Source organism: Mycteria americana, chromosome 3 (assembly GCF_035582795.1).
Source record: "Mycteria americana isolate JAX WOST 10 ecotype Jacksonville Zoo and Gardens chromosome 3, USCA_MyAme_1.0, whole genome shotgun sequence".
NCBI classification, from domain to species: Eukaryota; Metazoa; Chordata; class Aves; order Ciconiiformes; family Ciconiidae; genus Mycteria; species Mycteria americana.
The window spans coordinates 4,510,428-4,533,384 of record NC_134367.1 but is presented as its reverse complement, the minus strand read 5'-3'; the positions used below and the strand labels follow the sequence as shown (position 1 = coordinate 4,533,384).

The window sequence follows — 22,957 nt, the reverse complement described above, 5'->3', positions numbered from 1 at the left end:
GGAGATGGAGAAGGTTTCCCTCCGACTTCACCCAGAGCCCAAGGCCATGCACCCCAGCACGGACCCAGGCATCAAACACTCCCAGTCCCTTCCCCTAAATCGAGAGCAAGTCCCACAGACGGAGAACCAGATCCATGCTTTCAAACGCAGATGATCCTTCCCCATCCAACACTGCCTAAAGACCGAAGGAGTCAAATAGTTTCTTGTCATAATTAAACAGGAAAATGGCAGCAAGACTCTGTGGAAGAGCCTGGGAGCAAGTGGAGAGAAAATGTGCCCTCAGCCCCTCAGGAAGGCTTCCCCGCACCCTCCTGACCTTAATTCAAGCCTTCCCTTTGTGCAGGAAGGGAAAGATTTGCTTTCTGTTCCCTAGAGAAGCGCCTCCGAAATTACACTTTTCGCTCTGAATCTGTGTTTCTTTTAAGGGTGGAGAGCAGGAATAAAGAGGCGGGGGGAAAGGAAAATGATTCTCATTAGACTGAGCCATGCTCAGTTCTGATTTCACACGGGTGTGTTTAAATGTGAGTGGAAAGGCTTTGATACGCTGTGGGTTCCAGGGGACTGGCGTCCCATCCCGGGGGTAACAGCATCCCATCCTGGGGATAATGGCATCCCATCCAGCGTGTAACAGCATCCCATCCAGGGGGTAACTCACAACACACCTCTAGTGCGGCAGTGTGAGTGATGGGGAGAAGAGAGCTCCCTGAAAGCGCACATACAATTTAGGAAGCAATCTCCTCAGAGACAGTAGAAAGATGGTGGGATTGCAAAAAAAAAAAAAAACCACCAAGAGAGGCTGTTCAAAGTGGGGAAAAAAAAAGAAAGCTACGGTTCAGTCCTTCATTTTTGATCTGACAGCAGGAGAGGAAAGAGTTAAACCTCAAATCAGGAAGCAAAAATTTGAAGGAAAAGGAAAAAAAAAAAACCACACACCACAAGCACACCTCCTAAATTTCCCATTGCAGCCCAAGGCCGATCCCATTAAAAAAAAAAAAAAAAAGAAAAAAAAGAAAAAAATAAAAACAGAGAAAGAAAGAGAAGCAATTTTGCTTATCCTTTTCTCACACACCTAGCAGCCACTTTTTTTATTATTTATTTATTTACCTCCCCCTTTCAGAGCAAGGCCCTTATTTTCTCATTTAGTCCAACAGAGATTGTCCTCCTGGAATGACCTTTTTTTCTTTCTCTCTCTCCTCCTCTCCTTCTTCCTCCCCCCTCCTCCTCGCTGCCTCCAGGCCATTGCCCTCATGCCAGTAACTAGATAACACACTCTATCAGAGATTTTTTAAAAAATCATTGCAAAGGCACTAGGGCTGATAGTGGCATCAATCCTAGCCTGACACAGGCTCGGGTCAACCATTTATCTCTTCACATTGCCTGTGGTTACTGTGGAGGCCATCTTGGTTCTCTACATCTTAACAACCTTGCAGATGGTACCTCTCTCTGCTCTGATAGCATCCGCACACCAAGACTGGCTTTGTGCTTTTATTTTTATTAGATTATTACGGACTCCTCCACTTCCTTTCTGTGAGGCTTGCAAATCTTGGTTGGTTTTGTTGTGTTCCCCACCCCCTTCTGAAAATAACGCTGTGACCAAGCTAGCGGGTTAAGAAAGAGGGAACATGGAGATGCCAGAGGGGGCTTGCTGGGCTGCTAGAAGTGCATATTTATGAAAAATACACACACAATATTTTAGAATAATTTCATCTTTTCATCTAGTCCTACTCCTGACATCCTGTCCTGTGTAATATGGTTATTTTGGGCTATTTGCACTGCCAAAGCACCCAGGAGCCCTTCTCAAAGCCCAAGACACTATAATCTCAGGTGCTATCAGGATGGTCCCTAATAAGCTGTAGTCAAAGGAAACTATTCCCCAGCCTCTGCGAGATGTGATCACTATGGACAAATAAAGGGATCTGGGGTTTTACAGTATCTAAAAGGATACACAGGAACGAAATATCATATTTTATTATAATTATCCCTCAAGTTGAGAAGAGGAGAGCTACAAACAAACTACATACCAAGCTAGAATCTGCTCTGTTGCTTCTCCTGTAAACTTTTCTGCACGAAGGTAAGGAGGGCGAGGAGGAGACACTGCTGTGAAACACCCGTTAGCATCCATCTCCACAATTCGGCGACAGAGGGCAGGCAGCACTGCTTCCCTTGCACCAAGGGGGGGGAGGAAGCACAAACCTGATGGCCCCATCTTTACTAGCACATGGAGCTAGGGCTCATTCGCCGGCTCCCGCTCAGACCAGGTTGCGTCCATCCTCACATCCATACCCTGCTTAACCAGGCTCAGATTGATGCAGCGGTTTTCCTCACGGGCATTACAGGAAAGGGGAGCACTGGAGAAGGCAAAGAGAGGATCGTTTGCCCCTTCTGGCACCTTTTGCTGCTCCAGGAAAAAAAGGACAGTATAGGAGGAGGAGGGCAGGTGGAGGTGCCAAAGGACACCAAAGGGACAGAGCGTAGGAATGAGAGTTTGCCAGGACTGTACCGATCTCAGAAGACAAAGGAAAAAAAGCTTGAAAGATAATACCTCACCTTCAGCCTTAGGCACTGGTGCTTTACTGAACTTACTGTGGGTTTTTAAATTTTTTTTCTAAACAGAAGATACTTATAAAAATATCTGACCATAAACTGGAAGACCACTTATGTCTACAAGCAGGGGCAACCAACTGTGAGCACTTCACCCTCAAAAATGTACTCATCAAACATCCATGCAATGTGAGGATGGCACTAAAACAAGAGTGAAAGAGCATCACGCATCTACCATGCAGAGCACAAGGAGCCTGCCGGCCCAGCAAGGAAGAGTCACCTCCCGTCACTTGTAACCCTCACAGACAGACGACATGGCCAAAAGATTCGACAACAGTCCCGCTGTGAAAAATAAAGTAACAGCCCTTTATGTCCAGAGTGCTCTGTGCTTCCAGAGAGCCTTTTATGCTCCCTAGAAAGCTGTCTGGGATTTGCCACCTGTATAAAGTACCGATTATCTCCAACGGGCAAAATTATCTCATCTCCTTCCCCACCTCCAAATACTGTGGCATCCAGAGAGATGGTAGATGGGGAAAATAAGGGCAAAAAAAGAAGGAAAGGAGCGATTCTAAGATCTGCAGAGGAATCCGAGGGATTTGGAGTGCTAGTCCTGATTACATTAAGTGGAAGTTGAACAGCAAGGGTCTCTCAGGTGACTCTGCATATCTCAGACACAGCCTTTGTGGGGTTTTTTCCTTTCTTTTCTTTTTTTTGCTGGGAAGTGAACAAAGCAGTTACCCCAGTATCAGTCACCAAGCTAAGTATTCACAGATCCTCAATACTCTAAGCTACTTCTTAAATCTCAAGACCTTCCCTTAATGCCCTACTTAAAAACAAACTAAAGGCAGCACAGCATACCCAGGCAGAGCCATAATCCAGTATAGCATTTTTATCTAGCAAGTTATTTTTTATTAGCCTTCTATTTCTTAATAGAGACCCCTCGAGGGTTGGGTTGTAGAGAATTCACTAGTATACCAGTTCAGCTTCCCTATGCTGACTTAATATACGTGGCATCTGCCCTCTGACAAACATAATATCACCCATCTGGGCCAGAGGAGGAGGGGGAGTTGGAACAGGGAAACACTGCTCAGACAGCGTGCTTGCATGATGATTAGGTCTGGTCCAGTGATCCGGAATAATAATCTGAAGGCTCACTAAGCATAATGGGTTCGGAGACATCCGAGCCTGGTCAAACCTTCCCATGAGCATCCTTTACGTGTGTTATCAGTGTGTTTTGCATGTCTCATCAGTGTCACGGTAGCTGACATCTCATTATGCAGCCACGGTGGAAGTGGACAGGTACTGAGTGAGCATTAGAACTTTTCTTTTCCCTTTTATTATTTAATTCATATCTTTCCTTCCCATTATCCAGTGTATCGTGAAACTGTGAACTAATTAAGTCCTGTGGGATATACAATCAGTGCCGGATTTTTTTTCCTTTTTTTTTTCCCCCTCTCCTTTCGGTAGGCTAAATTGCATTATATAGTGATATAAAAATAATTCTGCAACTCTTCCTTGGATAATAATGGAGCAAGTTACAAACACTAATGATGCCGAATGCAACAGTGGGGCAGAGGATGCTGCTTACTTTGCATGATTTAATTAAGTCATACGGGGGCAAATACTTCAAACACAAAGTGAAGCAAGGGCCTAAATCAGTTTCTAAATAAATCCATAAAAGCTATTCTCTTGGGGATGGTAGGGCACAGACCAGACTCCAGGAAAAGTCCAAGTTGGTGAACTCAAATTTCATGAAGTCTGCCATGCAACTCACAGATCTTCAGCCAGCAACTTGAAACTCCCAGAAATTTTGGGGGTTCTCTAGATTCAGAGCTGAGCCCAGCTCAGACTGTAACCATGCAAGCGACAGCTCAGAGACTAGATTTGAAGGGACAAAACTTAAGTGATGGATATTGCATCACCTACCAGAAAATACAGCTGTTTTCCTGACCATTCTGCCCAAAAGTTTTCAAAGGGATTGAACCTAGACAGCAAATTCAAGTGCCTGACTCAAGGGAGTAGTATGCACAACATGAATAGGACAGCCAGCATTTTCAAAAAATAACCTCCTAATTTTTTATGATAGCTACAGCCCAATTTTCAAGCAAAGTTATGTTGAAACCAGAAGTGAAAGAGCTCTCTTCCCTGCAGAATTAAGCTTAGCCATCCCATGCAGATCATCCAAAAATTAAGGTATCTAGAATTAAGCTCTTAATTTTCATTAAAATAGATCTTTATATGTATTTATCATGCAAAAAGGGAATGAAAGAAATGGGAAAAAAATGCACCTATGAGGAGTTTGTATCTAGGTACAACAGTCCTGTAGTACTTGGAGTTTCAGTATATCTAAGATAATAAAAGAAGTTCAAAGGACAACCACCTCATTAACGCCCTGAGAAAGAATATTTGTGGTGTTTGCTAATCTCTTCAGATAATTTTGGTGTCCTTGGCATACATATGCGCTTGCAATTCAAACAGACGGCGAGGGAACACCATGGGAATGCATATAATATACTTTGGATGGGACCAGAGAAATGGAAGAACGGGTCTGACAACATGTTGTTATTCAAAACCCAACAAGCATGGCTAAAGTCTGATTCCTGGATGAGTTACAGTAGCCATTTAATGCAATTTTTAGTAAAGTTGACACACAGATCCAGGGTGAATTCACTGTCTGGATACTGTTCTGCAAAGCCAGGCAAGAGAAAAATGGACTATTTCCAGTGCAAGGCTCCCGCTGGTCAGAGAAGGCAGATCAAGCTGATATACATGTCTCTGCCACTCACTGTACACCAGAATCCTGATGCATGGATTCCTCTCCAATGTCACCAGGTCATGTCTGTGAGCTATTCGTAACAGAGCTGCTAAAAGCATCAGAGAAACACAGACCGGGAAGAGATCACCATGTCACTGGAGTTCAGTTTCCTGCTACTGGGGGTATCACATCACCCAGCCTCTCTCGTACATACACCACGCTCCTTCCCAGGCGTCTCTGGAGCCTTCTGCCTGGCGTTGTCCCACCAGGAGATTGCTGCAAAACCTTGTCACATTCACAGTCTTGTCACAAAAACAGTCTGTGTTTGTCTCATTTCCAACCTACCAAATCCTAACTAAACACATTAATCTCTTCCTTATTATTTTAAGAATTATAGTCAGGTCTTATTAGGTGTCCTATAAAGACTGAAGAAAAAATTACCTCATCCTAAAGCTTGTATCCCTTAGACTCAAGTTCCTAGAACCAACCTTTTGAGGGTTTTTTAATTTTCTGTTGTGAACCAAGGTTGTTCTCTCTTCTTGCCAATGGCCTCTCCGTGCTGTTGATAATACAAGGCGCTGTCAGCCTTTCTGAAATACCTCTTTTTACTTCCAGTGCCATCCTGGAGCTAATCCTGCTCCATCGTCATCTAATCGCCTCTGCCCCAACGCTCCCACAAAGCCCAACTGTGCTAAGACACTGCTGAGTTACCAGCCTGCCTGGGCATCACCGCTGGCAGAAGCGTAAGCAGAAAACAAAACGCTGAGTAGTGTAGCTATGCTGAGAACAGCTATGGATCAGGCCCATTTTTTATGAAGTGCTTTGAGATCCTTGCGTGAGAGTGCAATAGAAGTGCCAGATGTTATTATAAAGAGATGGAGTCCCATTACTTGTACACAGAGTTGTGCTGCCTGCTAATAGCACCATTATCCTAAGGCACGTGGTGCTATTAATGCATTTCAGTGCTTGGTGCTGAACCTGGGGACCATTATTTCCACTGGAAAGGTAAGGCCAGTTCACATGACATGATTTAAACCTCTACAGTGAAGCATGCATACGCTGCACCAGGTCGTAAATCTTAACGGGATGCTGTCAGCTAGAAAGGGACCAAAATTGAAACCATTTATCTGAACTCCCCACCCATCCACCTCTGCTCACCCAGGCCAGTTTTGGGAAGAGGGATAAAATGATTCCAAATGCCCGCTGGGTTCATTAAGCAGCAGCAAATCCCAGATCTAAAAGTGCTGCTGGTTTCATCCTGCTCTCCCTGAATGAATTTGTTTGTTCAGGACACTTAGGACTTCCTCGATTTTCCCCACTCTGAGCAGAAAAAATATAGCGGGGACAAACCTCACTACTTCTTCCTATTCTTGCTCCCACCTGAGTCAAAAGACTACCTGTCATCATCTCATTACTGAGACTATAGGACCCATGACACAGCTGAGCTGTTCAGATCACAGCCAACAGCAGGTAATAGCTCCTCTATGCTGCAGCCTAGGCTTTAGGGCTGTAGGGATTCCCTTATCACATGCAGGAAGGAAAATATGAATAAAAGAAGTAGTTACCATTTGATCTGATACTTGCCTGAGCACTCCCTTTTGCTGGCCTCCTGCAGTTGCCAACTAGCAATTTTTTTTTGGCTTGGTTTTCTCCTTAGCTGGACATGTTTCTGGTAGCATAACTAGCAAGGCTGGCTAGCAAACAAACACTAACAGGCAAAAAGCTATATGTGGCATTCCTTCACAGACCAAGAACAGACAAAAAACCAACAGAATGGAGGAAAGCAATTGTAATTTAGGGTACTCAGCTGCAATAGTGACATACATGTAAAGTAGATTTGCAGGGCAAATATTCAGAGACTCTTGGCTTATTAAAAGATCTAGAATTTGATGCTAGAAACACACCAAAAGTACTCTGCCAGGACACCGTAGCTACTTCTGGGGTGGGGTGGTAGAAATTCCATTGCTGATAGCAGAGTTAAAAATTACTATGGTAGCTTTAATACCAATCCTGAGCAAACAAATTTCAATTTTCTAGGTCTCAACCGTACTAAGAAGACTGCGTGATAATTTTGTTTAAATAGAAAACAGCCTTTGTCCTGATAAGTCAGGTGTGTAATGCTTCCTACCTGCACTGTTCTATATGTGGTGGGTCACCACCACTTCTCAGGAGCTGCTCAGTTAGGAAAGGGATGGTGACAAAGCGATATTTGATGTTCGCCAAATATCCAGCCCCTCTGAATTCCTTCTCACAGGTAGCACAACCCAGTACTTCAGCTCAGCATCCCCAAAAACTCTGCAACACCCGGAGGACTCTAAAAGGACCTTTTAGGTTTGCAATGAACATTTTTAGATATAGAGCCTTACAATGATGTTAGTTCAGAGTCGTCGTTTTTTGTAATGAACACTTTGCAGGTGTCTGTCTTCTTGCTATACCCACGCATAGCACCGGGAAGACTGTGCCATTTTACTTCAGATACTGAAGAGGACCAAAACCCAAATACAACCAGAGCTGCAGAAATGCTGAATGCTAAGTCTCTGCCAGAGAACGGAAACTCTGTATCTCATGGCTAAGATTTCTGCTCAAGTAACAGAAAATAACACTTTTAGAACAGACTTTGAATTTATATGAAAGAGGGTTGCAAAAGATATACATTGCCCAGAAAATAAGGTAAAGCTCATTTATGTCTCATAAAATACATGATTAACCATAGTTAACCATTAATTCGGCTGCGCTGCATTAGAACTGCTATTCAAAGTTGGAAAGCATTTAATATTATATATTGCTGCTGCTCAGCCTAAATTGTTTTTTTTTTGCCTCCTTTAAATGTACACAATATTACAAATTTAATTTTAAGCTGTTTGAATCAGTCTGTAAAAAAGATTTGATTATACCTGAGTGTTCTGGCCCCAGTTTTTCCATATCTCAGTAATCTTGGCGGTAATTGGCTGATTAGCTCCCTCACACTCCATCTCTGCCTCAGTTTCCATGGTAATGTTACAGGAGCTATTATAGATGAGAACTTCATCTCTTTCCACTTTAGGGCTGAAACGAGAAGGGAGGTTAAATGGGGTGTCATCAATCTTAATGAAATGCAATTATTTTTACTCTTATTAATCATTGCAAGCCATTAGCTTGTGGCAACTCCTGGCCACCATTTGTCAAACTTTGCAAATTTCTGTAATTTTGTTTCCATTCTTTTATTGTTTATTTGTTTTTCCCCCCTTTATCTGCACACACTCAGGATGAAAATACATGCAGTAAAAATCTCTCAGTGATGCCTTTCTGCTACCCCAAACTATTACAAATAGTAGCAAATGCCATTCTAGGACCAAGGCAGGAAGATAAGTGCAGACAACAGCTAGGGAATCAGCAGCGTTAGGATCAAAGATGGACTCCTACATGGAGTAGGGTTTGTTCGTGTCTCCCCCCTCCCCATCTTACTCACACTTAGCAATAGGGAATGAATAACTTGCAACTCCCCTAGGGCAAGTGGAGAAATTGGAAAAACCACACAACTGGCTAACTGGTCCCTAATTCCAACTGTGAAAAAATGAGCTCATTTAGGGGTTCCAATTCCTGCTACCCAGCTGATTGCAATGATGCTTTGTTGCTAGCATTGGAACATTAACTTAGTAAATTAATTAAACTTACTTAACAGCCCAGACTAAGCAGATTCGATATATGTGCCAGTTATACTAACAGACATTTGCTCTAAAGCCTCCCCTTGTATAGGGGGAAGAAGTAATAGAAAAGGTGGTGGGGAAGAAACATTTTCTTCCTTGGTCTTGCTGCCGACAGCTGCTGACTTTGGTAACATTTCATTATGGGGAGCTATAGGATCCAACATCCCTCAAAATGAGGGGAAAACTTCCCAATTTACTTCTACAGGCTTTGGATCAGGCCAGGACAATCCAATGTCACTTTTCATTCCTTCCCCAGCCATTGCTCTTTCTTCCTTCTCTCCCTACCCCACCGTCAAATACATACCTGCAACTTTAGGAAGGAGAGCAGAAAGGAGATAAGTTATAGCAACAGCAACGTAGCTCAGAAATTACACCACTTTTCTGAATAGCTAGGAAAGGACAGAGGGCAGAAAATAGAGGATCAGATAGGTCGGACCAGGATTTTCAGAGGTCTTCAGGTTCCTGAAAGCCCCATCCAACAGGATTTTCTGAAGTGCCAAAATTAGACGCATAAGTTCTACCAAAATCGACCTAATTGGAAAGCCAATACTCAGAGCTTTCTTGGGAGCATGATGATCAGGATGATTTGATGAACCTGAAGTTTTCAAACCAGGCTGGATGTGGCAGCTCACTGTACAAACAAAGAGCTGCTCTGGCAGTGCATTTAGGGGCTATTTGTTTTGTTGCCCTTTTTCAGGGTTAAAGTGTTAAAGGAAGCAGCCACATTAGAAACTACAAAAAGAAAAAAAAAAAAAAAAAGCCTTCTGCAAGTGGCTGAACCTTTTTAACAGTGCATTTTTATTTCTATATTTAAATGAACCTTTTCCTCTGCTGTATCAATAATCAAAAGCCAGCCGTAGGGAACTACACTTGCTTTTGATAGCAACACTTTGAGAACTGCTCTTGTCCTGTACAATAATTCAATGGACTGGGCTATCTTTCAAGACTGCATAGTACTTCTTTTCAATGCTACAAGAACAAGCTACATCTTTTAAATAACCAACTGTTTTAAAGGCAGAAGGGTGGTGCTGTTGGTTAGATGCAGGGCATGGGCCCAATTTGCCAGGCGCTGAAGTCAATACAAGGACCTCTGAGTGGTTATTCACATCTTTTTCAAAAAGTTAACAAGCTTTACTTGTAGGCAAAGAGCCAATTCCTCCCTGTCCTCTAGTAACTGCATCCCAAAACCTCGATGCTGGAAAACTGTTAACAAATTGCAATGTTTAAAGGAAATGCAAGAAAAGAAGGGGTGACTTGTTAAAGGGAATTCAGGGATGTATCTTGGTACCAGTGTTGTTAATGGCAAGTCTTGCACCTCTTCTAAGGAATATGCGTTTTCAATTATGTGTTCATAAAGTATAAGCTATAGTACAGACTAGATTAGGAGAAGCTTTATTCAAACCACTGTAAAACTACTAAGAAAGAACAGCAGAGATTTAATGTGCAGTTAAGCTAGGAATTATTTCAGTAGTTCTGTCCCCATCCTGGGACGAATGTCTTAAGTCTTGAATATTTGCACAGAACTCAAATCCATATTCGTTTTATTATTGTTATTATTAGTTACGATCATTAATTACAGCAATCAATGTGTGTTATTTCAGGAATTCCCCAAATATTTCTTTTCTAGTTTGAACTTTTTAATTTTCTAACACTTTGCTACAAAATCCATTAATATTTTGAAATTAAACATTTTTCTGAACTGAAATTTGAAAAAATGTTTTCAAAAGCTCTGAAATAGGTAATTTGGATGGCTTTAAACTCTCTCTTCCTCTACTTCTCCCCAGATTTTTCAGATCAGGAAACTCACCTGAAACCAAACAATCTTCTTTGCCCCTGCTCCCCTTCAGCAAGACCCAGTTTAGAAACAGATTCACCAGAAAAAAACATCAGTACTCTGAAAAATTCCTCAGCAGCCCAAGTTTTAATTTCTAACTACTAGACAAGCATGAGCACAATAGGGGGAAAAGTTAGTGACAATAACAAAGAGGTTGAAGAAGTCAGAAGAATGGGAAAATAGTAGGTAAGAAAAAGTTGATTGATTTGATTCAGAAATATCTCCCTCATAGGATTTCCTGAAGGAATAATAAACCCTGTCTCTGGGACATTCACAATTAAATTGGACAAAAACACAGTGAAAAACAATAAGGAAGCAGTCAGCAAATGGACTGCATGACTTTTCCATCCACAGGATAAGCACAGGCATGGTCCTTCCTCTCTGCTCGCCCTGCTGAGACCAGGATGGAGAAGCTACAGCAACAGAACTGTAGCAGCCCAAACCAAGAAAAGGAGCAACAAGAAAAACAATCATAGGAAGAGACTAATTGCAGATGCATTTTTATCAGTAAAGAGCTGAGCGTGATTTTGTTATCCAGGGAACAGGAAGCAAAAACCAAAAGATGTTGGGTTGCCCTGTTGCTCTCAAGTTTCTAGGTTACCTGGTTTGGGGTTACAGTGATGTGAGCAAAAGGCACACAAAGTTCAGCTAGACAAGGCAAGGCTCCTGGAGTTTCTTGTTTTGAAACAAGTCATTCTGAGAGCAATAGAACTGATGAAATTGGTTTAATTTCAGGATTTTTTTTCCCCCCCTCTAAGTCTCCCTACTCTTGTCTCCCCCAATAAAACTGTCCTCCCCATCTCCTAGGATGTTACAGGACATTACCAACGCACGGTGTGACTTTGGACAAGTCAGTTGGCCAGCTGTACATATCTTCTGTATGGCCTGCAGTCTGCTGACAAACAACAGATTAGGGCAGAATTCTGCCCTCCTCACCCTCACCAGGAAAATAATTTCTTCCTGCCCAACACAGATTTTCTCAAAACTAAAAATTTCATAATTCTGAAGATATCCATCCCTTATGAAACCCAGGTCAAATTATTCAGAGCTCAAAAGCTGGTGAGGAGGAAATGACAGACTGACAGGCAGATGCTGTAACTGTGTAAACCTTTTATTTTTAAGCTTTTTTTTATTATTTATTTTAAAAAATTGTGCAACTCATGTCTTGCAGTCTTTGTTCAGTAAATGCCAGTTGGTTTTCTTCCCTCAACACAGGGCATCCGGAACTCCCTCTGGTGAGCCACACCACCAGCTGTGACATCAGGACCAGATAAGAATGAGAACCAAATCTCTGCAACTCCATTGAAATACCTGGACTGTAGCATCATGCACCAGCCAGGAATGGGTTCACCGTGGACAGCAAATCACGGGCAATGTACTGCAGTGATATTCTAATTCTCTCTTTGTTTAGTGTCTTTTGGAAAGTTTTGTTTATCTGTTTATTCCTTAATTCAGGCCTCCCTCTTGCTCCTAGAAGTAAATGCTCTGCAGGTATAAATCCCCACAGCTCCATTAAAGGCAACGGTACTAATTTACACTCTTGGGCAACTTGGCCTTGGATTTGCAAAGCCTGAGCCTTGAGTAAGTGCCTGAGCACCCTTGCTGAGTAAATATTGCACAGCCTGCTGAATTTTCTCTGCGACTTTTTACTCATGAAACTGCTTGGAGAGAGGAAGCAGAAAAAAGAAGAAGAAAAAAAAAACCTTCTGCTTTTCATAATGCCTAATCTTTTTCCCCATTGGCATCCACCAGATGTTGCTTTGGATCAGAAGATAAATATTAAAACCTAAGAAGGAACAAAGCAGGCTGTTTACGAGATGGATTTTCTGATGTCTCTCAAACACTTTAAAAAGATGGGAGGGAAGGAGGGGGGGACTAGAGATGCTTTGATAGACACAAGGAATGAATTTCACAACGCAGCGGAGCTCTCTAGTGGTCTCAAGGCAAAATTGCTCTGTTGGCATCAACCTGAGAACTAGAAATTTGCTCCTTCAGTCCATCATTTGGCAGGCATCAATTCTGCAAAAGGTGGAATACCTTCTGCAGGATGTTGCCCATGGATGGGCCCACTCAGCTGTTGGAGAGAAGCAGCACTAACCTGGCAAAGAGTCCAACAAAATGCCTCTGGGGGGGGTTGATGTCCCTCCAGTGCCACTGAGGTGGTCTGTCCTCACAGACATACAGGTAAGACACCGATCCTCTCTGGTGATAGGAATCCACCGTGACTTGGACATCACATTCAATGAAGGTGGCTCTGTCTTCTCGGCAGTCAACAGAAGAATGTGTCAGGCCACAGAGAATGGCCAAAGATGCTGCAAAGACAAGAGGGGGGGGAAAACTAACCCAAAGCAGCCTACACACCACTGACATTAAGTAGATTTTTAGCAACTGACAGTTGTCACTGTGGATTCCTGATGTGCATGTCCCAACCTCCTTTTTGGTGCATCGTTTTTGAGGATGAGTAGGTCTCCATTCAGCCCCTTTTGCTTTGTATGAGCAAGCATATAACCTCCTTTGTGCACTGAGCATCAGGATGGTCTTTAGGATCAAATTGCTCCATCCAGGAGGAGGTGACATAAGTGATTAAATAAGAGCATGGACATTTCTTCGGGGGAAGATGGACCGTGGTTTACATATCAAGAGTAAGACACAAATCTTTTACCATGGATATATGACAACTTAAGGTCTATCACAGCTTTGAAATCCAGAAATAGGATTAGTGAAAGCATTGCCGCAGCTTGACAGGCTTCTAGGGAACTTGTGTGAACTGGGAGATGCCAGTTCACCTTGTTCTGTACCTGAGTGTGACTAGAGACTTGGTCTGAGTTTGACTCCATGGATGTGGTAGGAAATGTAATGGGAGCAGCTGCTTTGCTTTGAGGTATTTAAGGAACAAGTGGTGCGAACAGAAATTAGGTTTTCTTATTCTAAACCCAGAGAAAAACACTTAAAAAAATTGTGAACTGTCATGGAAGTTCAGATTAGTTGAAATGTTTAGTTTTAATAATTTAAAAAAAAAAAGGGGGAATCCTTTAAGCATTAAACCATGCCGGAGATTAAAACTGTTTCTCTCAAAACCCTGAGCATGTAAAGACTTTTGGAGAATTTTCATTAACCCTGAACTAATAAAACAGTTGTAATGAACTCCTGAAAAGGTCTGTGGAGAGTATTACACTCTGCATTGTAGTATCCAAGAGTGTTCCTCAAGTATCAGAAGTGAAATCAATGGGAATTTATCAAGAATTTGCTTTTTTAAATTCCAGTTTGTTCAAAAGGTATCTTTTGTTTGCTGGAAAGTGTCGTGCCAATGAATGTCTTGGTTCCTAAGCAATTCTGAAAATGGTTTCTGAAATGGTAAAAATATGAAAATGCTATATTTCCTATGTTAAAAGATTTAACGCTTTTTGCTAAAAATGATTATTTCATATGGAGTATTTTTGAAAAGTTTATAGCTGTTTAATGTTTAAGGTATTTTTTGAAATATTAAAACCTAGCATTTCATCTGCTCTGAAATTCAGAGAGCGAGTTCACAATTTTTCTGTATTTTTGTTCTCTGGATTTAGAATAAGAAAAAAAAGTTACCCACATCTTCACACATTTTATAGTATGCTTAATCTCTTTCCTTCCCCATATCCAGTGACAATTCTCTTATTCAGCATCCATTCAAACACAGCCAAACACAATCCCTGCCTCAAAGACCTACATATAAACATGAGAGAGACAAGTAATAGACAGAGAAGCCTAAAGGAATGATGGCACCATGCCTATATTTTACTTTTATTGTCCAGAAATGACGTCTAGAGCCACCTGAGGTCTCCTATAGTTCCCACAGAAGCCTTGTGTCTTCCTGGAGGCCAGGCTGCCATGCCAAGGGCATTTTAAGTGGTGCTAGATGTCTGTGTTTTGGCAAATGAATACCATCCAAGAGGACTAAATACTATCAAGAACTTGCCTTTACAACAACCTGCAGCAGAACTGTTACAGGAGAATTCATTACAGGAATTTCTCCAAAAGAGATGGCATGTATGCTTTTTTTTCAGCCAGAAGGAGGCTGACAACTTCTCAAAACCAACAAAGATGAAGGACGTCTAAGCAGCGATGGCACTGCCCTTTCCTTCCTCCACAAACCCACAACTTTCCTGTGGAGAGAAGGATTTGTTCCCCTTTTGTAATAGTGTACAACAGCTCCTTCTGCTTTACTATTCTATTCTACTAGTGACACAAAAGGCTGTGATAAGCTCAGCTGTGGTAATGGGGAACATACAGCTGCCTTCGATGAATAACCAACTAGAGCAATATTAGCGAATAGAGTAGAATAGAATAGAACAGAATATTTTCAGCTGGAAAGGACCTACCACGATCATCTAGTCCAACTGCCTGACAACTTCAGGGCTGACCAAAAGTTGAAGCATATTATTTAGGGCATTATCCAAATTCCTCTTAAACAGTGATAGGCATGGGGCATCAACCACTTCTCTAGGAAGCCTGTTCCAGTGTTTGATCACCCTCTGAAGGTGGGTGGTCAAAGGCAGATTAAATTCACATTCCACAGTTTAAGAACAAACAACAGGTTGCTGAGCTAATCAAAAGAGGCTTTGGTTTTCTTTTGTGGTCTTGAAAAGAACATGGCAGAGTTTTCCTAGGTGGAAAAACAGCTGCACCTTATTTTAAGATGAATGTTAGAAATTACCCACAGAATCTCAGGACGTGAATATTTTCCTCAATACCTTGCTGCTGTCAAAGAAGTTGCGTTGCTAATGTAGGTCACCAGAAGATATTTCCTGCACAGCCCTTAAAGCTCAGCAGGAAAACAGCTTATCACTCTTTGGATACCCCAAACGTTACGTGGAAATCAGGCATTTCTGGCGTGCTCCAGTGCCCTCATCTCAATGTTATCACGCCTGTAAGGAACACAAGGCCTTGCAATCTGCCAACTGCTGAAATCATTTTTAACTCAAACCAGGCAAACGAAGGTATTAATTTACAAAATCTAAGTTAAAGAACATGGTTGCAAGGGATTGTAAAGAGATTGGTGGAAGCAAAATCCACGAAAACCCTGCTTAATCTATACACCCAGAACCAAACCTAGGACCACTTTCTCCCTCTCAGGTGGAAGGAGGGAGGGATCTTGTCTCCACACCCTACAGCTCCTGTCCATCAGATGGAGATACCACTCTTCGAGGAGACATCCAATTCTCATTCCTTCTCTGGGGATCTCTGAGGTCTTCTTATTCCCCTACTCCCAGAGGATTTAATACTTTTCTCAGTTAGGACAAGTCTTGGCCTTTCATCCCCTTTCCTCTAACCATTAAATGCAAATATATCTTGGTATTATTGGTGCCATTATCTCCTGCCACAACAGTAATAAAAAATATCAACTAAAGATTGCAACACACTTAGTACGTCCTAAAAGGATAGTCTGTCCATTTGGGGACACAATTCTTCTCCCTGCTTAATTGCTTAGTGTTCGAACCCCAGAAAGAAGCTTCTTTATGCTTTATATTCTTTATAAAAAGATAAAATCTGCTAATCACGTGTAATACAATCCCATCACTGAGATGAATGCATTCATCCCACTACGGCTTCTCTTTTGAGATCAGACACAACGGCAGCCAAATCTCTGCATGTTGGTAATAGGTTAGGGACTGACTGCCCCCAACCCTGTCTTTGAGGGATACTCTGGCTTAAGCCAGGATCCTGGGATGCTCAGCACAAGGGCTTTGTTCTGGGTCACTGTTTAATAACAACTGCTGGACATGTGATGAGGCTAAAACCTACAGGAGTTCCAAGGGCAGCTGCAGATTGATTGAACAACTGCCCAAGGAGTCCCGGTGCCAAACTGCACTTCCCCAGTTATCCACCGCTCACAAAACGGACTGCAGAGCGTAACGTTAACATGTGCTTAGCAGGGAAGACAGAGGTTAAAAAAAAAAAAAAAAAAGAAAGGGAAAGGAAAAAAGAGACCTGTTAAGGTCATCAAGTCCAACCTCTGCCTATGAAGAATTGCTCCCTAGGAGACATTCATTTTGCACAGCCGAGTTTCAGAAGTCCCAAGAGGTGACTTTGTAAGCATCTGTTCCACTGCCTGATAGATCTCACTGTCAGAACATTCCTGCCGTGTAATCAATATGCATTTTTTTTTTCCTCTTTCTTAATTTCATTTCCGGATTTGAAGGACAGAAGGGACCATTTGGATCCTTTGGTTTGATCTCCACAATAAACATCAGAGTCCCTCGCTTCTACTCAGGTTTCAGTTGCCACAACACATCTTCTTCATATCTTCTGCATTTACTCATACAAATCAACCCATTTCCCTGGCTATAGTCCCCCTTGGTCCTAGCTCAGTGTATCTCCTTGGTACATCTGCACTGCTGCAACCAAAACTCGTTCCTCTCTCTCCTCTTACCCCACACAAAGAGCTCTACCAAGCCATGTCTCTCTTCCTTTTAAACCAGCCTCATTTAATTTCTAGCCTTTAATCTAAATCCTCGTCCCTAAACATCCAATTTTACCAATGTAATCTGGCTAACGGTAGGTCCAGGACTCGCTAACAAAGATCCCAAGAGCTGGTACATCAAAGCCCTAAACCCAGACCTGTTATTCCAAGCATGCTGATGCAACTAGGCAAATCAGACTCAGCTTTTTCCCTGATGGATCTTCTTATCAGTCCACCTCCTTTTAAAGGTGCCTTCTTTACCCTCACCCCAATGTCAAACATACAATCTCACGTACTGGCTTACTGCAAAATTTATATATGGTACCTACCCTAATATCTTATAATAGGCATATAGAGTTATTTTCTCACCTGCCTCGAGCTTCCTGCCAGTCTTCCCATCTTTCACAGGAGCACAATTCAATCCCACAGACATTACCCATGTGTTCGGTAAATTTAACCTGAGCTGAACAGAATCCACAGCTGTATTTGCACTCATCAACAGTGCTGCGACACGAGTAACAAAGCAAGAACAAGAGAAGGGGAGAGCTCTCGGGATCAAGCCAGTTATCTCTTTACCAGACCTTTAAAGACTTGTGGGTTGGTTTGGGGTTTTTTGTTTTGGTTTTGTTTTTCCTTGAAGGGAGTGTGGTTTTGTTAATTTTATTTAATTTTCTTAATTTTCTTAAGCTTTAAGGGTGAAACTCAAATTTTAGCTCTGTTCTGATTTGATTTTTCTGCAGCTTGCAAAAACCAACGGTTTTCATAAAAGAGCCTAGGCTTGCATTCCTATTCCTTGTGCTCTGGAGTGAGCACGTTTCAGTACTTAGTGTGCCCAGCTCTTGTCAATGATCAAACCGAAACCTTGCTGCAACCCCGCTCGACACCCGTTCCTAAGGAAGACCCTGTGGGGCAGGCTTATGGATGGATCCTGCTGAGACCGGCAGTTCCTCGTGTCTTAGAAAACTGCCTGTTAAATGGGAAAGAAGTCACATTTCCTACCTGCAGAGCCTTGCCCTGCGGATTTGATCACATGAGTAAGCTAGTTGGACCGGTTGAGGATTCCCACGTGAACATCTAATCTTAAGCAGGCCAGACACAACATGACCTAGTGCTGAAACCCCAGGTGGCAAGCTGCCACCTGACATCCCGCAGAGCCAGAGGGGAGGTGTTTCTGCTTCACAGCATGCTGTAACAGAAGACATGCCGCTTGAACTCTTCGCTTCTCATCACCCAGTCCACGGGCGATGCCAGGAAATGTCAGACAAGTGTCCAACCTGGCCGCACCAGCCTCTGCACCGAAGACGCCCTGGGGCACCACAGACCTATTCCTCCCATCTCCTTCACGGCTCATGGCCCCACATTCCTGAAGTTGCTTTGCCACCACTCCCATGTGGACGGGTCTGTGAAAGAAAGGTCTGAGCACCGGCTGTGCAAGTGCCAAGTGGCAAACTTCCCCAGCAGCACGTAAACCACGAGGTGAGACTGGCTAACTGCACTTAATAAATCCACTCTTGCCCTAAACGGTGGGGGTGTGCAATCCCCAAAATATTAGGGGAAAGCTATCTGGAAAGCATCTTGCTCTATATACAGATTCACCAATGCCACATGTAAATGTGCACAGGCTGAATATGCCTGTCTCGGGGAATACAAACAGCCTGGCAAACACTCACAGATTTAAGCAGCCTGCAAAGGATTATTTTTTTTTTTTTTTAATGAAAACAAAAATCCTTGTAAATACTTAATTGACAGAGAAATATTTTTGCAACTCGACTGGTGAGATTCGCAAGGCTGTACACTGCAAAAGCCATGGCAGGGGAGAGAGGGGTTGTCTTGTAACTGCTCTCAAAGCAATAGTGCCTGTGTCCCTTTGGTTAGTGAGGCAATGCATCCTTTGCATCTCCAGACACGCAACCAGAAGCGGGCAGCAATCAGCATTCACTTGCTGACATCTAGTGTCAATAATTAGCATTGTGGTCCTGCCTGTAAGATGGTTTTCCCCAGGCTCCCTCTTTCGCTTATCACTCAGTGAATTTTGAACACAGTTATTAATGTTTTCACAGTTTGGATCAATTTGATTACATTTTATTCTGCTATTCTTCCTGCAATAACCAGCCTTCCCTGTTTTGTGCTCTGATTTTTTTTTTTCAGCATTCCAGCACCATGTCTTTTTCGTTGTTTAAAAAATAATAATAAGCAGTTTTGTGGACTGTGCCCAGATCCTGTTTAAAACAAGGCAAACTGAGCCCTTACAACCACTTGGCATCTCCTTTGAGTGCTTGGGGTTGGGTTTTAAAGCTCTTTCCCCCACCATCTTCTATTTTTCTTAGTATTCCTCATGGATGAGGAAAGGAACCATTCAAAGTGACAAGAGCAAATTTAGAATTTTGGAATAATTGAGGCTGGAGAGGACCCCTGGACGCCTCTCATCCCAACCCTTGCTCAAAGGAATGTTTAATTTCACATTGAACTGGTTTCTCAGCAACTCATCTCGTCAACTTCTGACTATTTTGAAAGACAGAGATTCCACACGCCTTTGAGCAAACCCCTGACAATTTACCCCGATGGACACTCTCACTGCCACCTTTCTTCCAGGTCCACAAAGGAGAAGAGGCCATGGATCTTTGGTCACCTGCATGATGGCTCTCTGGGTGGCCACAGAATGGCAAATCTTTCTGTAGAGCTCAGAAGGTTCTCCTAGCATCAGAGCTATGAAGGCTCTGAGGTGTTATACTACCAAATGTTGCGATGCTACAGCACCAAGGTAGGCACCCTGTGCTTAGCATTTGCAGAACAGCATATGTCTCAGGGTGAGATTTGAAAGTCTTTAATCCTGCCTTTTGCAGATCTTAGGAGCCTAATTCTGTGCTGCCAGTAGGGGAGGGAGGAAATATGTCATCCCAGCAAATGTCCATTTGTAAGAGTTTCCTCCAAAATTGGGGCAAGGTTATTTCTCTGAGAGAGCTGGAGATCATGGCATCATTCCATGCTCTGCTGCCTCTCTCCAGTTAAGGAGGACACTCTGGTTGTGACATGATCTCCTCTTCCTCTCAAGGAATTCAAATCCTCATCTCCAGCTTCCCAAACATATGAATTGGCCTAAGTATGTAATTCATTCACCCTCCCCGTCATTCACCCTTTTCCTCCCACTGAAGCTGTCCCACCATGCAGCCAAAACACAAAATGTATGGGTCCACAGAAAAAAAGACATTTAAGGGAGCTCAACTCACTAGGCCAAGTCATGATGGCCAAGAGGTGCTTGGGTTCCCAACCCTACACGCCTTCATGCACATTTTGTGCAACAGAGTTTTCCCAAGGAATAGTTGCCACAAGGAACTCCTGTTGCTCTGCACATCTCCTACACACCCACAAAGCCTGTGTGGCAGCTTTGGCTACAGGCACACGGTGGATCTAGTCCAAAGCCCATGGCCATTGATGCAACAACTCCCCCTGACAGCAATTGTCTTCGGACTGAGCTCAAAAAAACCAGAGGTCAATGCTGTGTTAGCTCCTCTCCTTTCTCCAGGGCTGCTGCTGCTCTCTGTTCCCCTGGAATGAGATACACTGGGACCCCCCACTTTTGGATCAATATAGATTTTTAGGGGATATTTTTAACACAGTGCCACGTTTTGTGTCTTAGCTGACCGTGTAAGCGTGGGGCAAGGCAGCTCAGGTCAGTCATCGTCATGTTGCCCAACATTTCACAGGGGGTGCCACAGACCGTGACCAAAGTCTTCCCTGGGGAAAACCCAGTTCCACGCAGGTAAACTGCTCCTCCATTCAAGCCACCTTGGAAAAGGACAGAAAATGGGATTGAAGACAGAGCCCGACAGCCAGCTGTCAACAAAGGTATTTTTTTTAATTCCTAAGTTTTGCTTTCATGCCAAAAAAAAAAAACCCAGTCACCACAGTCCCTCACACTGCACCCCATGGAGGAGCTACAATAAGTCTTCATGACTTACCCCAGTTGCGATGCACAGCTGTCACCGTGAGCTCAGAGGTGAACGTCAGGTTGGAGGAAGCCCAGCCCCTGGGGACATCCAGGCCCAGCACACGGTACTCGCCAACAGGGAGCAGAGGAGCTGAGCACTGCAAAGTAGAGCGAGTGATGGTGACACCACTACAAGCAAAGTCTCCAACAAATACGTAGATGGTGTCCATCTCTGTGACCTGTGATACAGTCATCGTTAAAAGGAGACCAGTTGAAACAAGCGAAAGGAAAGCTGGGGTAAACTCCTTGTTGTAACTTATTCTTCCAAGGTAATAGGAGATGCCATCTACTTTTAGACTCAAAGCTCTAGTCCCATTACCTGGAGGCACCGTGCACTGGATAGCTACACAGGTGACATTGTGAACAAGGCAAGGGTGATGATCAATGAGAACAGAAGTCATTCTCTTTCCTTTCAGTGACAAGCCTGTTAAGATGAGCAGGCCTCCACCATTGGTACTGAAGTTTTGTGGGTAAAACCGGTACACCTGAGGCAGGACGGTGAGAACGCTGGACACCTTTCTGAAGCAAGCTTGCCCACTTTTCTTGTTGGATATTGAAATGTTGTGCTCCCCTGGGGCAATGTAGTCTGTCTGGCACTTGATATTGGTCTCGTTCCAAAAAGTTACCTTGCAGACAGCCTGGTTATTCACATGTACCACAGGGCTGTCACTTGGCCATGCCAACCTCTGTCCTTTGATCATCACATAGGTGAATGTCCCATTGGTCTCCCAGGTCACCAAATCTACAAGGGGGGTCCACTGCTCGTGAAGGTGGAGTGTACAGTCTCCAAGGCAGACACTGCTGATCCCATTGACAGTCACTGTGACATTAAGAGCCCAAGACACCTCAGCCAACCACTGGTAATGCAAAGGATGGGCCCCTGGAAGGACAATACAGCTAATGGCATCGTTATCAGAGTTCTGGATCTCACAGGAATAATTACCCCCTAGGCTGACCTCTACCAAATTCCTCCTGGATTTTAAAGCAATACCAGATATAGTGAGTAACATCCCACCACAGAGTGATCCTTGTGATGGGAATATGGAGGTTATCCGTGGAGTTATTGTAAGGGCCTGCAGCCTTGCTGTCACACGAGCATATCCTAGCTGCCTTTGGATAACCTGGATGGGGAAAGTCCCAGGTTCCAGGCTGTTCAGTGGAAAAGAACACCAAGAAAACATTGCAGACTTGTTGCCACGTTGAAACTCAAGTTCACATTCACTGTGTCCAAGCTTAGCCACAGATCCAGTGACGTTTATCCCCTGGATCCTCAAGAGCAGGCTGCTGTCTGTGATTTCCGTTTCAACAACAGTAATCAGAGGAGTCAAAGCTCTTTGGTAATTAAAGGTGGTGGTCCTTTTTGCAAAAAGAGTATGTTGAAGTGACCTACTGCTGATGACTACATTTACTCTGACAGAGATATCTCGTGAATCTTCATTAGACAAATTAGCAGCTGGCGGGGTCAGGCACCAAACTGTCTCTTCTGCCAAGTGAGTAACCATACAGGTTTGCTTGTTCATGGAAACAGAGACCAGGGCAGGATTTTGGCTAAAGCCCACCCCAGAGATTGTGAGCAGTGTTCCACCTAGGAGTAAAACAAAACAAGGGAGGAGGACATTATATGCAGGAAAGGAATCAATGACTGTCCGTGAACAATCACAAACCATGATAAAGCTCATAAGCAAGGCAGTCTTAGCCAGGTTGAATGGAAGAAGAA

General features: G+C 43.3%; 1 protein-coding gene across 1 annotated transcript in view; it reads right to left on the bottom strand.

The window, feature by feature from the left end:
* The window catches only part of PKHD1 (PKHD1 ciliary IPT domain containing fibrocystin/polyductin), a 269,779-nt gene that overhangs the window by 199,153 nt on the left and 47,669 nt on the right, over positions 1 to 22,957 (bottom strand). Inside the window, exons 31-34 of the mRNA XM_075497242.1 lie at positions 21,212 to 22,825; positions 20,895 to 21,038; positions 12,915 to 13,128; positions 8,191 to 8,341 (exon numbers count right to left, since the gene is read on the bottom strand). Of these exons, the coding sequence (XP_075353357.1) occupies positions 8,191 to 8,341; positions 12,915 to 13,128; positions 20,895 to 21,038; positions 21,212 to 22,825 (2,123 nt within the window). The remainder of the gene's footprint in view (positions 1 to 8,190; positions 8,342 to 12,914; positions 13,129 to 20,894; positions 21,039 to 21,211; positions 22,826 to 22,957) is intronic.